Source organism: Drosophila innubila, chromosome X, assembly GCF_004354385.1.
Source record: "Drosophila innubila isolate TH190305 chromosome X, UK_Dinn_1.0, whole genome shotgun sequence".
NCBI classification, from domain to species: Eukaryota; Metazoa; Arthropoda; class Insecta; order Diptera; family Drosophilidae; genus Drosophila; species Drosophila innubila.
Genome location: NC_047626.1, coordinates 18,553,164 through 18,569,604, shown reverse-complemented (window position 1 = coordinate 18,569,604; position 16,441 = coordinate 18,553,164). Strand labels below are relative to the sequence as shown.

The 16,441-nt window shown below is 33.9% G+C and overlaps 1 protein-coding gene across 1 annotated transcript in view; it reads right to left on the bottom strand.

The window, feature by feature from the left end:
* LOC117781629 (adenylate cyclase type 9) overlaps nt 1–16,441 on the bottom strand; it is a 55,408-nt gene that overhangs the window by 34,641 nt on the left and 4,326 nt on the right. The window contains exon 2 of the mRNA XM_034618418.1: nt 1,985–2,328. Coding sequence (XP_034474309.1) covers nt 1,985–1,993 — 9 coding nt within the window. The 5' untranslated portion in view covers nt 1,994–2,328. The remainder of the gene's footprint in view (nt 1–1,984; nt 2,329–16,441) is intronic.

The following is a 16,441-nucleotide window of genomic DNA, read 5'->3' as shown; positions in this document are numbered from 1 at the left end:
ACATTGAGATTACTAATGTACGGGATCCTTGACTTATTTCAATTAAGAATTTTGCAGTCTGAAAATATAGGTGTTGTAGTAATATCAAACTAAACATCTCATGATACCAAATAAAATAATTCAAATCATAAGATTTGGTTTTTAAGTGTGGAAGCAGGTGAAGACGGTCTAAAATATGTATTCTCTTAGATATATGTAGATATCTTGGTTTCTCTGTGTCGAGCTGCAAGAACCATTTGGGAATCCCAAGCAACCAAAAATCTGGATTTATGGTTTAACGAACTTGTTCTGTAATTTTCGAAGTTTCGTACTCATTTCTAGAATGTAAATCTAGAGTTCTACTCGATTTAAGCTTATTTTCTATTATATCAAAATTATTTATGCTTGGCTCAATATTTTATACGCTCATTATAATTAATTTCGACTTAAATACATATATCATGAAAAGATTTTAGACATCGCAAATACTTAATTCGAAGTGATTCAAAATAAATAATCGTAGAGGTTTTTCTCTCAGTGAATGTGTGCCAAGAGGACCCGTTAACCCGCCAATCCTTGAATCCACCAATTCGCCAGAGAATCCTGTGGTCGAGGGAGTGCGGTTGACTGGCGAATGGAACATGGACATGTTTTGACCCACTTAAAAGCTGTTAGCTCGTTTTCTGAGCGCTTTTCGCATTGCTTTGCCTTGCTGCATAAATCATGCGCCAAAAACGCAAAGTCCAAGCACCACTGAGTGTCAAGATATACATATGTATGTGTACTGGGGCGCATACACACAAACGAATACACAGAAACACATGCAGGGAGCCAGTCAAATGAATTTGTAAACAGGTGCAAATTAGGTCAATATTTGTACCGTGAATGGCGACAGCTGTTTGGAGAGCCAAAGGCGCCGCCTGTTGCTGCCTCTGTTGCCACTTCTTCAAGTATGCGTGCCCCCGAGTGTGTGTGTGTGTGTATGTGTGTGTGTATATGTGTCGCATACATAAACATGAGACACGACACGATGAACATGACGACGTCACTAACCCAAAATTCAAATGTTTATGCGGGGAAAAAAAGCAAAGAAAAAAAGCATACTAAAGGCCATGTTGATGCCACAACATATTGTTGTATGTATGTATTTGTGTTTGTGTGTCTTAGATATTTGGGAACACATCACCAGCAAATTATGCCAAAAATTTAGACATTACATTTATCCAATATTATCTTCAAGCCAAATTTGAAGCAAAAGCTTCAATATTTTTTGGTAGAATTTTTAATAAAATCATTTTGCTATATTTCTCTATAAATTTTCTTTAAAATTATAAATGAGAGTTACTTTCCGCAATAAATTGAAATTGTAAGTAATGTGTGAACTTCTCAGATTAGTTTTTCTGTATTGAACGACAATAAAATTTATAAAAACTTCAGCTAATAATGTATATTATTTCCTAACTGTCTATTTAATTTATTTGGGTTCTTCGAACCGTTTTACTAATTGACCATCTGAATTAGTGTCCTATATATCCGCATAATAACAAAAATAAATTGATTGCCTTTACAAAGTACAAGTTTAAAGATTTAAAGGAATATTAAAAAGATGAACCACATGGATTTATTTGAAAAGCAGGTTACATTTATCGATCACTATTTGAAGGAAACATTTTCAATGATATCGAAATGAAAATTCAATAATATTGAATGAATGCAATAATCATGATTGCTGATCAAAATTATCAGCTGAAAATGAGTGTGAAGCTGAAAAGCATAAGATTTTAATACAACCGGTTTTTCCAGTCTTTTCTGAAATTCTGTTTTGTTGCTCACTTACGTCTGGGATGGAAATTACTTTGAAAAATTGAGATTTTTGCTAACAGTCATTTTGTTCCACATCAAAATTCGCAGTAAATTTTTGTGTTTCTTATTTGATTGATATTGATTTTAATTGGATATAAATATAAATGCAGACTTGTTATTGATAATGTTAGTCTTATCTTACCTCAGACATTGTGCGTTGTTTTGTGTCCAACTTTGTTGGATTGATTTTCTTGTTGTTGTTGCTTAAATTAATCGTTGTTGCTCTTGTTGTTGTTGTTGCTGTGGCAATAGTGACAATTGAATTAGTCAATGAGCCTTAAACTCGAGCTGAGGCAGCTGCTGCTGCAGTTGATGCAACATGCTTCAATTGCATCCAGGGGACACATGGCGTATGGGTAATATGCTGAAAGCGATGCAATGCATTTGATGCGAGTTCGTTGCTGCTGATGATGTTGCTGTTGCATGGACACGGCATGCAACAAGTGGCACAACATATTTCCAGCTGGTTGCCTCATCGCCACATGGCTGCAAGAGAATCATAGAGAATTAATGATTATTTACAGTATATAGGCAAGTTTATCATTCATCAATCATTCAATCAGAATTCTGTGGCATGCCCAGCGACTGTGCTGGGCCAGGGGCAACTTATTGAGGGGTGGCAGTTAGCAGTCAACGTGCCAAGTTGTCGACCTTACGGCATGTCGAGTTCAAGAATCTTTTGGGTGATAAATTTCGCAACATTTACGTTAACGTCTGCATCGACGTTGACTTCAACGTCATCGACGTCAATAACGGCGGCTGTTGGTCTCGTTGTTGCGCTTGTGGCATCTTCGTTGTGATCTGTTTTTGTTTATGAAACTTTGATTTGCTTTGATTATGCAGTCATTAAAATGTGCTAACTTTAATTAACATTCAATTGTCAAATGCTGCCCCTCAATTCCGCTGACTATTAACAAAAAAAATTTGTATTTTTTATTGAAGCGATTAAGCATCAAGTTTAATAAATAACATTAATTTAATGTCACCAAAAACTCATTGAAAACTGAGTGAGTAGAGTAATAATCCGCAGCATCATATACCAAATAAGGGGTTAAAAAAAGAGAGAGAGAGAGAGGAAACCATAATCAGCATAGCGATGATAATCATGGGGAATAATGTGCATTAATAACATCATTGCTGTTATGCTTCCGCTCTAAGTGAGGCACAACCACAGAGGCCATCTCCGCACATGCGGCAAAAACAGCAGTAAGATAAAAAAGAGGGAGAGAGAGAGAGCGAGACCGAGAGGAGGAGATATGTATGTGTGCGAAAGAGACAAAGAATGACACTCACACAGCGTAAACAGTGGGTGGTCACACGCAGCAAATAAATTGAAATAACAATCGAAATGGAAAATGAGATGATTATGATAATAGTCCCGAGCCAATAATGATCTGTTGTTGACTGTTCGTTGTTCGCTGTTCGCTCTTGTTTATTACACTAGGCAACAAAATTAAACTTTTTGGCTTAATAACCAGATGACAAAGACCAACTTTAAATAACATAGTTTTCTTAATTAAAAAATTGATATCTGTAAATTTGTTGGCTTAAATTTTAACAAATAACAGATATATCCATTAGCTTTCAAAAAAAGTAAAGTTACTTAAAATTGGTTTTGTAGTTCTTAAGAAATTATGAAAGATGCAAGCTCATTTATGAAAAAAGTTAAAAAAAAAGTTTAAATTTGAAAATTATTATTTTTAAAAAGAACTACACCATAGAAAACTTATGTGGTCCATATGTATCAGAAAAGTAAATTTTTGGCTGTTGCCTAGTGTCATAAATGTTGATGTTATTGCGAATGCAAATATTGCCATAAGACGCATTTAAGCAACAATGACAATCACAATGACACTAGCTGAAAGTGACATGTTAAAAATGCATATTCTAAAAGGGCAATCGAATTGCGAGAAATGTGCAGCTTAAGGTACTCGTATTTTAAGTTCAATTCAATTCAGTGAATGCAATTAATCTCACAGTAATAAGCAATAAATAAATGAGCAATACAATTAATCTCAATAAAAAAAATGCTTTATGATTTCATATGAAATATGTATTTTTGCAAATATGTATATAAGTGAAAAACTAACTTAACATTTTTCCCATGTCAGTTAGGGTTTCAAATAACTGATGATGTATGATAATGACAAAAACAAATGTCTAAATTATCTCTCAGCTTATGTATGATTAACTGGACATTAGTGGGCCGTAAACGTCAGTTAAAGTCAGTACGACTAACGGTTGCAAAAACATGAGTTAAAAAAGTAAGTTATTAACAAAGCTGCCTATTAATGCTTAAAAAAAATAAACAATTTTTTTTTGTGGTTTTATTGTTTATTTTTTTAGGTTCAAAAACTTTTAGTTATTTTAAAAAATGCTAATCTAGCATTAAATAAGATAAACTGCCAGCACATTTTTTAAAGATTCTCTCTTCTCTGATTCGAAAAAAAAACTCAAAGATTAACGTCGTATGCTCGTATTAAATTGTTACAGACATATTTTTACATATTATATCAGAATCCTGATAGTTTTTTAGAAGTTACCTCAAATATCTATTGATAGTTACTTAGTATGACGGACAGAGGGAAAAATCAGCTGCGATTTGAAAGTAACAATTTCATAAGTGTGTAAATTAAAGTCCAAAGTCGACTATAACTTTAATTTTTTTGGGAACTGAAAACTTTTGTACTCTTAAACATTCCATAGTGGGATTCGGCTTAGAGTCTTTGATCTGTGCTACTGATGCCGAAGCTAATGCCGAAGCAAAAGTTGATGCTGAGACTCGTACTGATGCGGTACCAGCTCGTGCTCTGGTAATGAGCGCATTTGTGTTAATCGTCTAAATAAAGTTGATTGGTCGGTTGTAGATGGTCGATTGTGAGAGCCTGGTTAGAAACTTGCTCAAATAGTCGCTTGTGGGACAATTTGTGGGCATCGTTTGGGTGTCTTGTGTTTGGTGCATTGGGCGTATGCGTGATGCACGTAATGTCAACCCAAAATGAGCAATCAGAATTATGAAATGCATTTGAATTTTCGAGGTGCAAGTTCAACAACAATCAGCAAGTTCGAGAGTGCTGAAAATAAATTTCCAAGAATTTTTTATATTGTGAAATGTTTTCCAATTGAAGCTTTGGACAGTCGTTCAAGTATTTTTATGAAGCTTGAAATTTGAATGTCGCCACATGTCAAATATGTTCAGATCGCTGAGTGTATATGAGTGTTTGTGTGCTTGTGTGTATTGTGTCCATGTCATTTTACGCCAAAAGCAACGAAATTTGAGCGAGTGAACAGCGAAAAATTCGTCGCGAGACAAAGTTGAGAAATCAACGGAGCAATGAGAGAAATGAGAGATAAAATGTACATTCCTCACTTGATTGTTGTTGCCTTTTGTGTTTTTCTGCCATGCAACAAACTGCAAAATGGCAACAACAAATACAACAACAACAGCAACAACTACAAAGAAACTGCCGCAAAGCAAATAACAAAATGCAACGAAATAATAATAAAGCCAAACTACAAAGTTGACACAATGAAATGTTCAGACAACAAATCTATTACATCTATTGCATTTGTCCAGAGCTTTGACTTAGCATAGCACAACCAACACACACACACTCATTCGCTCACACACACAACAGACATGCTTAGCTTATGTAAGCCTGAACAGTATGCTTAAATCATAAGTTAAAAGTAGTTTATTCGAAGAATCCGATAAGTGTAACCAACACCAACTTTACAATACGTCATGTGGCATTATTCTAGACTTTAAGGAGCTTTAAGAATTCTTTATGGCAAAAAGAGATTCAACATTATTTATATATTTATTTCAAAACAACTTTTGGCATAAATTATTTCTATAAAAATGCATTTAAATATTTAGAAGATCTAATGTACCAAAATATTCATTGTCCACCTGTGGGACTGGATATGCTAAACTCGGTAAATCAAGCCGATAGGTATAATGTTTAAAGCCGATAAAAAAAAATAGGGCTTTTACTTTGGAAAGTGTTAGTTTTCCATTCAAATGTGGTTTCTAATTTATATACTGACTAGTCTTTAATATTTTATGTAGTTATGACTGTTTTAAGTTGGGAGCGACTGAAAGTATGCAATAGTATTTTTAATCCCTATAGATTTTTAAATTCATCAATATATTTTTAATACAGTAGCTCAATTTATAAATAGAAATTACTGGGAATACACAAGTAGTTTGGACTTATAACATTAATGGTAAATAATGAAATTAAGTGAATTCCTTGAATTAGTAATTGCTGAAATCCAAGGAATATATTACCCAGTTATCATGAAAAGATTATACGAGCAGTATATATTTGTGAAAAATTGTTTTCAAGTGAATTTTATTTTAAATAAATTGATTTGCTTAATGCTTAATGAGATTTTCCTGAAACTGCTCAACGCTCGGTTTATAAGCCGATTGCTGAAACTTTTAATATAATTGCGCAACATATTGTACAAAAAACAACGACTGAAAAAAATTAACTTGAACAAATCATTCAAGTAGTTTAGTACTTCAATTGGGCGCAGTCTTAACTATAAGTGTCACAGCGATAACAACAACAACAATAGCGGATGCAACAACTGCGGCAGCAACGTTTCAAGTACAATTTGTTGTAGGTGTTGCCTTTATCGCCTCCGAATTGCAATTGCCCCCGGAATCTCCCTGGAGGGTATATTAAAAGCCCGCGTTTCCTTCCTGTTGCTGTCGTATTTGCATTGTCATTGCAGTCACAATTGCAGTTGCAGCTCTCAACTCACTGCTCACATCGCGCATTGCACAGCATGCATCTCTCAACTCTCATCTTTCAGTTGGCAAGTCTCAGCTTAATGCATATTGTGTATTCCCAGTCTCAGCCTCCGTTTCAGTCCCACTTACCAATGCCTCGTGTACATATCTTATACATTTACACTGAGTACTATAGTTTTGTCATCCAACTTGTAAAAGAGGCGTGTTAAAGTTTATTCGAGATTTTTTGAATCAATATCTGTTTTGAGTTACAGTTTTGAAACTGTGTTATCGAAATTTGGTACTTTTATACCTTACTAAAGCAAAATACATTCTCATTAAAAGTTGGATCCCGATTTGGGCTTTCGAATTAAAACGGAACTACTTTGAATATAATAGACTGTCAGGACAAAGAGAGTCATAGATGAGATCTATCGCAAACTGAGCAGTGTGAAATTCTTCTTGATTTCTGTAGACATTTAATGCTTAAGAAAATCCAATTTAAAGTCGGTCGATCATATATATATATATATATAACATATAGTTAAAAAAAAAGAATTTTATTTTCACTATAATCTATATAATCCAAGTCGTTTGGCAATGATACTATATAAAGCTGATATAGGAGGGTATATTTATTCATTATGCATTAAGTAAAACCAAATTTAAAAAATAAGAATTAAATAATAAAAGTGAACAATGAAATTAAAAAACTGTATGCCAACATTATTCTTTAGAATCTCATCTCGCCACTGACGTCACATGAATGCAATATTATCATAATTATTTATTACAACTTGTTTGAGTCCAAGCAGAGGCTTTAAAAAAATAAGAGAGAAAAAAATAAAAAAAATTTTACTTCCTGCACTTAATATGCATTATTGTTGTTGTTGTTGTTGGTGTTGCATGGCAGCTGTGCCCTCAAGATCGTAGACGCTGAATGCTGCATCTCGAATTACACTGGCACTTGAGGAGCTTCGTCTGCTTCTGATGCTGCTGCTGCTGCTGTTGCTGTTGCATTGGCCAATGTCAACTAAAGCTGAAGCTCCCCACGCGTCGCAGTCGACGCTGCTGTCAACGTCAGCGTCAACGTCGACGTCGACGTCATTGTCTGCGCTGCGTCTACGCTGTAATTAATTTGTATCGGGCGCGCTTGTCACGCCTACAGGCCGCATTTTAACACACAGAGGCACTTAATTCCTACCCACCCCTGCTCTCTTCCCCCTATCTATCCAACTCACTCTCTCCCTCTCTTTTGTACCCACTGTTTCTGTCTCACTTATTCGCACTGTCTTGTCCCATTTTATAAGCAACAGCAGAACTTGAACCCATATTGTGTTTGTACAATATTTATAGGGATTATGTCATTTGACCAAATGCATTTATTTGCTGATTCGCTGGCGCCTCGATACGAGTTCGAGTTCGAGTGCGAGTGCGAGTGCGAGTATGATTATCGACACCCGTTTGGAATTCATTTGCAAATACTTACGGACGAATAACACGACATTTCATACTTTAAGAGGGATCCCCCAAAGTTGGCTAAATGCGATTTATCGGTCGATTTAAGGACCAACAACACCAGTTGTATAAATCTTCTTCTTATTCAAGGAATCATCGTGTACATGTGCTACAATTTATCGAGATATCTGTGTGATAGCACTGCAATTGATATTTCAGCGAATTCCTCTTAATTATTGTGAATTGTTAGAATGTAACCAATATGACCTGACTAGGCACGATCACCGACAATTTACAGATTTATTACAGAAATATGTGAGAGATTTTAAGATATTATAGAGATCTTCTTAAAGACAAAATATTAAAAGGCTATTTCCACAACCACTCACATTTGGCACATTTGCCACATTTGCTTACACTTGAATGTGGCTCATATTTGGCTTTCCACGACCAAATGTGAAACTGTTAAGACACCCAAAGCAAATCAGCTGTTCGGTTTCTGTGCACAAATTATAAAAAGCTGACAATAACAACATTTTAATATTTATTATGATATTATAATTGGCGCAAATTTAATGCCTACCGTTTTTATTGAAGAAAATAGCTGGTTAAGGTGATAATTGCTTTTTTTAACGAGTTTATCGATAAACATCGCGTGCTCGATAAAAAAAATACTGATATTCGCCGGGGCGAATGGCAAAAAATCTTCACATTCATTATGAATGAGCCAAAATGATAATTTGGATTTTGTACTGAAATGAAGTCCACATTCGGGCCAAATAATGAAAATGGCGTCGAATGAGCCAAATGTGCTGCCGTGGAAATAGTCTATAAAATGTCTTCTCTTTACAAAGAGAACAAATTTTTTCACAGAAATACAATCATTAATTGAAATCTAATCAAAGCCAATGGCACAGCCTTTTTCATCCCACCCCAAAGTTCTTAACAGGGAATAAACTTAAATCAAATATACTTTACATTATCAAATGCTCACAGGAAACTGACCAAATGTATTTGAATTTGCACTGCAACGAGCAAATTTGCACAGGGTATCTCTTCGTGGTTGAGTGCTTTCAATTGTTATTGTTGCAATTGTTACTGTTGTTGTTGTTATTGTTATTGTTGTGGCTTTTGTCGCACTTTGCACAGACATTTTGCAATGTGCTGTGGCTTCTGCTATGATTATGTATAAATTTGCTATTAATATTTGATATGCGGCATTAGTTTGGGCATTATTCTGATGACAGAAAGAGAAATAAAACTCGAAATGCACACAGATACAAATGTGCATATGTATCAATTTGTATTAACATGTGCACAATGAATTGTCGACTTTGCCACTGAACTGATTTTATTATTATCGCACAGCAAACAGTCAAAGTCGCTGCACAAATAGCAACGCCATTAGCAACAATAACAATAACAATAAAAAAATAATACAATAAAGTTAATAAATATTTCAAACAATTTCCATCGACAACAACGCAGGCGCAGCAGCTGCAGCAGCAATTTCTTCTTTCATTGTCTTTTAGTCAATTGTGTGCGTATCTGAATATCTGTGTGTGTGCGTATGTGTGTGTGTGTGTTTGAGTGTTTGTTTGTATTTACTAATCACACACTAAGCTAGGCAATGTCAAATACAACAGAATAAGAACAATAGTGAACGCAGCTGCAGGCAAGAGATATGACGACAGCAATGTCTTTAATTCTATTTCCACTTAAATTTCCATTGCAATTTCTAGTGCTCTCACAGTTGACCTAAGCTTTGGTTCTGGCCAAGCACAACATTATCTTTGCCAGCCCCTTTAACATCGGCTCATAACTATGCATGAATCAAGCCGTTGATGCTTAAGGCTTCAACAAATACCAACTAATTTCACTAGCGAACAATGCAAAATGTGCATTAAGTATGAGCCAAGACCGCAAATACTTAATCCATGCAACAACAACAGCAAAGAACGTTTACCTTTCGAAGGTTGCCGGAGATATTACCCTGGGCTCTACATTTAATTGGATATTTAACTATGCAAATAGCAATAAATATGACCTAAATGCAAGACAATTATACTTTCAACTGAATTATACCCTCCATAATTGCTTTATCGTCAACGAGCTTATGTATGAGTGCATCGCAATCAAACCTGTCAATACTTTCAGTTTTATTTATAAAAAATATTTTTTACATTCAAATTCATTAAATGCAAAGCTCGACTTTAAGTTAGTTTTTTTTTTAATTATATCCATATTTAAGCAGCTTCATTTTAGATCCTACAAACTGTCAGGTTTTAAGCAAGCAATAATAGCGATGACTATCGAATGATTCAGATATACAATAATTCAATTGCTCTTTATTAGCATTAATATACATATATTGAATTTCATTCTATAAAAAGTTCTTAATATTTAACTATCGGTATAATACAATTAGTTCCGATTCTAATATATATATTCTTTACTTTCAGACCTAAAAAAAATACCGAATGTAAGTTGTAATGTCGAAACGAATGCACGATTTTGTATCGTGCTTGATGACTAATTCCATTCAGTGAGGGTATAATAGTCATTTGAGCGAGTTTAACGTGATTTATTAGTATATTGGATCATTAAAAAACGTAATCCAACCGTTTTACGATTAAAAAAAAAATAGTCGAGCTAATCGCATAAACAAATGTTAGATATTTTGATGAGTTTCTTGTGAGATATTCAAACTTAGCCAATAATGTTATTAATAATAAATGTTTTTTTTTTTTTTTGTATATATTTAAGGGTAGGCAATGAATTTTTATGATCTCTCTGATCACGCCAGATGCTGTGAACAAATGAGATTATGATCATATATAAACGGAAAACTTTTTCAACACCTTTTATCATGATTATCATGAAAAAATTATAAAATGCTAAAGAAAGGAAAAATCCTATGCCGTTTATTATGATAAATGGAGCAATAAAAATTTTTATTAGCACTAATCCATTACTCAGTAGCAGATGTTCTCCTAAACGTTTAATTACGAGTATGGTATATCAAAAGGGGTTTCTATAAAGAAAGCATTCGAATTTTAAATGATACAAAAGTAGCACATTTATTTAGGATATGTAAATGAGAAAGTCCTAGCCAACGATGACCCTTGTTAGCTTTTGGCCTTGACAATCCGTTATATAGGTATATATTAGTATATATTATATTAGTTAATCTCGGCCATAGACCCGAATCTTGAAACTGCCCGAACCGAGCACTGTCATTGCCATGGCGCTTGGCTTTTGTTGTTTATGTATGTAGTACCGTTGAATGAAAATTGAAAAATTCATTTTTAAACATTTGTTTACACCGCCAGCCCGGGTGGGGGGAGGGGAGAGGTAATTCGCTGGTGGTTACGGGTTACGGGTTACGGGTTGGTTGGGCACAGCATTGGCGGCTCGCGTGCTCATGAACTTTAGGCACAAAGTCGAAAAGTTGAAAGATAAATACGCGGCAATGTGCAAATAGGCAAAAAACAGCAGCAGCAATAAAAGACGCAAAACAACAACAACAATACCAAAAATAAACACAAAAGACAAACAAGAGCAAATGCAATTAGCAACAAGCCGAAATCCAAATACCCTAGCTAACTCCAACACCTACAATTAGCACCTTAAATTCTTTGCCCAATCTTAAGGTCACGTGATCAAGTGCTCCATTAATATACGAGTATTGCGACTTTGAATCGAGAGTTAAAACATTAAGAATATAGTTAATGAATCACTCTGACTTTGGTTCGTCATTTGGTTCACGAAAAGAGCAGCTAAAGTTAACGATACAAGGAAAGAATTGTATCAATTATTTTGTATTTTTAGTAAATATTTATTAAATATTTATAGATTTATCATACTTATTCTAATTATCTATGGCAATATTATAATTTCTGTGCATAATAGTTTAAAGCTATAGCTTGGCAATTTCAAAGTTTAATCAGAACCAATGCATGTCTGTAGTAATTTATGACTTGCTAATATTTGTGTAATTCACAATTTAATATTAAGCTGAATATTACATTAAAATTGTTTTGTTGACTTAACACAAATACGAGTAGTCCACTTAAAAAAAATATATATGTAGTTTTAAAAGCAATAATATTTGTGATCATTTAGTTATTTGATTTTTTAGCACTTTTACAATCAATTATATAAAATAAATATAGTTGTTTTGTAGTAAATAACAAAACAAATCAGGACTAATTAACACTAAAATCAATTGTGTCTATAAAAAAAAGTATATGAATTTTAATGACAGATAAAAGAAGGAAGTATAAAGAAGTATAAAGTATATACAAGCTGAGATTATCGATATCAGACTACAAAAGTCAGCGACAGAAAATATGATTTAACCTCACTTCTTTTTAAATTAATAAAACTAATATCTTTTGCAAAAAACTATTTTTAAGATAGAACCTGAAACTTTAAAATTAATACAGTTAACTAGATGGAGAGTATTCTGTAGTCTCACAGTCTCGACCAAAGCATTCTAACGAGCTTTAACTTTTTTTTGTGTTATAAATCTGTTATTGATGTGTTAACGTATGAAAAATTGAATTCGAGTAATCAGGAACAGATACAGATGCAAAAGCGTATTTATCAGAATTGACGCTGCAAAGTTGGACAAATTGATTTGATGTTGATCTTTTTGCTGATATTGCGCAATGTCCGTGACGATAACATTATAGTTGTGTTTGTTGTTGTTATTATTGTTCTTGTTGTGGTTGTTGATGATGATGCTGTTTGCTATTAACAAAACGTTTTCCTTGTGATGTACGAAATGTGTTTATTTACATTTGGCATTCCAAATCACTAATGCTACCAATTTGGCTAATTTGTAAGCCCATCTGGAAAGGCTCGTACAATTAATCCTAAATATACCAATCTGACAGCTGCCGATGTTTCTTACATTTTGTTCATGCATTCTTCGATGATGTTATTATTATAATAACGATTATAATTTTTTTTTTTTTTTTTTTGATTAATCAGACACCTGAGCGCAAAAGGCGTCCGCAAAATGTTGCACGAAGTGTGTGAAACAGAAGCGCAATCAGCAACATGAAACAGAAAACTGTTGGTAATCCGATATTATCATTATCGGAAAGCAGCTGACAACAACAACCTCAGCAGCCACAACAACAACAAGTTGATTAAGTATCTTTGGCGCTGAGAGATGTCGTCGGGCAGTTCTTAAAGTGTCCATCCCAGCTATTTATAGATAATTATAATTTATTTTCAAGCAACTTGGAATAGGCGACTAGAACTTTTGCAGTTACAGAAAACTTTACACACAGGTGAAGATAAATATATATTATGTGTTCATGTATATAAATATAATATATACTTTGTTATGTCAGAGTTAAAGTTTAATGTAATTATGTGGCTTTTGCTTTTGTTTGTTTTTAATTTTGGCAACTCATGTTCTTAGCACAACATTTGGGTTCAATTCCTTGGCAGGAGTATGAAGAGTGGATGCCCCAAAAAGTTTTACGGAGTCAAATCCATGACCCACAAAATTGTTTGCTATCGGCTTTTTTTGAATGATTGTAATTGATACTTGATCTGTTGAAGCGTATAAAAGCCACTTTAGGCGTTGGCATTACGTCACCTTGACTCAAAGTCGCAGTCGCAGTCAGATTCAGATTCAGTTTGTGAGGTGGCCCGACTCCGGGCAATTGGGTTAGAACAACAAAACTATCAACAAGCCAAAAAAAAAAAAGTAAATAAAAAAAAAACAGAAACGAAATATAAATTAAAACAAAAAATACTTATCATGTCTGTCCAGTCAAAAAAGAATTAGTTAGAACAACAAATATGAAATGCTCTGTCTCTAAATACAACTTGTAAATATTTATATAATAATTATAATGCGCTTCTCGAGAGATTTTATCAACTTTAATCTTATTGTGCTAAAATTGCAATTATTCCAAATTCATTTGAAGTAACGCTGAAAGTTCAATGATCTCTTAAACTTGATATTTTGTATTCGGCTTTGGATTTCAATTATTCATATTCGGTTTTTTAATAATAGAAAATAACATGTTCGTCACTTCAATTACATGTTATGTTACATGAGTTATTTCCTTTAATTTTTTGGTCCAACAGTTAAAGTTTTTCTACTAACTTGTTCATCTGGATTGGCACAGCTTGAGTTTTGCTAAGTTTTTGCAAACTTTATGAATGCAATTAACTTTTTTATTAGTTGTTATATTCCTGTTAAAGAATTAATTCAGTGGATTTCACTGCTTAAGTGCTTGCAAATTTTTCTCAGTAATTTTTTATTATTTTAAAATGAAATGAGTGCTGCACTTTGAGTTTAGTTTGCGAATCATTTTAAATTATATGTTTTTGGTATTATATTTATTAGATAATCAGTAAATAATCATTAAGCATTACAACTCGACATGAGATGTTCTATTACTTATACATAAACTATCAAATGAGAGTACAATTAGTAACAATGAACGATCATTATAGAATTTATGTATATTTTACTTACACATTTGTTAAAGATATTTTATTGAAAGTCATCGCACTAATATTAATGACCAATACACACAGTCATCTGTTGTGCCAAAACACTTGATTAAGCAGCACATATTTTGGAGCATTCAAAGAGCACAAAACAGGGAAGATTTAGTAAAGATTTTCTGATAACAACTCTGTAATTCTAATGAACATTTATCTATGTATATGTCTGTTGTTACAAGCCACTTATTACAGTTGCATAGTCTCTGATGTCAACTAAGAGTATGCTAAAAACTAAATCGCAAACTGAATCACACCAAAAAGCGACATCCAACGATCTAAGCGACTGGACAACTCAACGCCGATCGCTGATCGAGAACAGGCAAACAAAAGCAACAACAAAACCAGCTTGACTTTGCCTCAAGTTCGAAACGGAACAGCTGTTTATGCAGTCACTGCCTCTGTCGCAGTCGCAGTCGCAGTTGCCGTTAGCGTCACCAGCACCGTCGCTGCTGCTTTAGGCTTCACGCTTCGGAAATTTTTCGAGAGATTTTCAGCGACAAACTCGGAATCTGAAACTGGTCTTAAACGCGTGCGTCGCTCAGTAAATGTGTGTGTGTGTGTGTGTGTGTATAAATCATAAATTTTTATACGAGTAATATAAAAAAAAATTTCATACAAAAGTTCAACAGCAGCAGTACAAACAACAACGAAACAACAACAAGCGAGGCACCAACAAATTGGAGCGAAATGTTCATTAGTCAAATGATACTCGCATTCGTTCTATGTTTTAATTAATAAGTTTTTACTCGAATTTCCCTACCCAAAATACATAAAAGCCAGAACATTTTCCTGTGGTTAAGCCAAGTCAAAACGAAAAATGACCCTTAAAAGCCCCAACAAAAAGTTGTCACCACTTTTTTCAGTTGTTGGCCATTTGGAATGTTGGACACTTTGGCAAGCACGGAACAGGCAGAAAGTGAGTTCATTTCTCAAAAGTGCATTCCGAAATGCAATCGCACCCAGCCCGGGAAAATCCCCTGACTTTGACTGACACAAGCTTGCCTTTTTCGTGTCCACTTGAGACACTTACTGTCACCTATATTAGATGAAAATAATTAAGTCCACAACGTACTGGTCTATGTCCAGTGTATTCTCCCAAAGAGCTTAGCTCCAATTGATTATTAGCGCTAGTTATCAAGCGAGGGAATTCCCATAACAACAAACATCAATGATAAAGTCAACTTAACTGTTGCCTCATGTATTCTATTCCAAGAAATTTACATGCTAACTTTAGCATGAGATAAGATACTATGTAAAGATACATTTGTATCTACATGTGTATGAATTGAATAAAGTACAGTCGGAATAGCAACAATCTAACTTGTTTTACCGTCTCGTTTTAATAAGAATTATTGAATTTCAATCAGTGTTGCCAACATTTTACATGCACAATTAGCTGTTTTTAGCGGAATGCTCAAAAAATATCTAAAGTTTTTAAAAATACTATCAGAAAAAGCAATATTCGTCTTTTATAAAACTAACTTAGTCTTTGAAGCAAGAAAATTACATTTAAAAAGAAGTTTCGATGCCCGTCGGTTTTTTTCCTGCAATGGAATTTAGAAGATAAAAAAGCCAGATTTTACGTACACTCATAAAAAATCGTACCGTAAAATCGCCCTAAAAAGTCGATTTTCCCACTAAAATATGGGAGAATAAAGAAAATAAATTTTCTGAGTGTACAAATACAAATTTAATTATGTTATTAGTATAACATTTAGCGGGCTTTTTAACATTTGTATGTTATGTTAAATGTTATGAGTATTAACAGTTGTTTGCAGGGAATCAAACCGGAACAAATATAGGTTATGGTTTCGGTTCCGGTACTTTCCGAAATAACTATTTCAGTTTTTTTCTTTC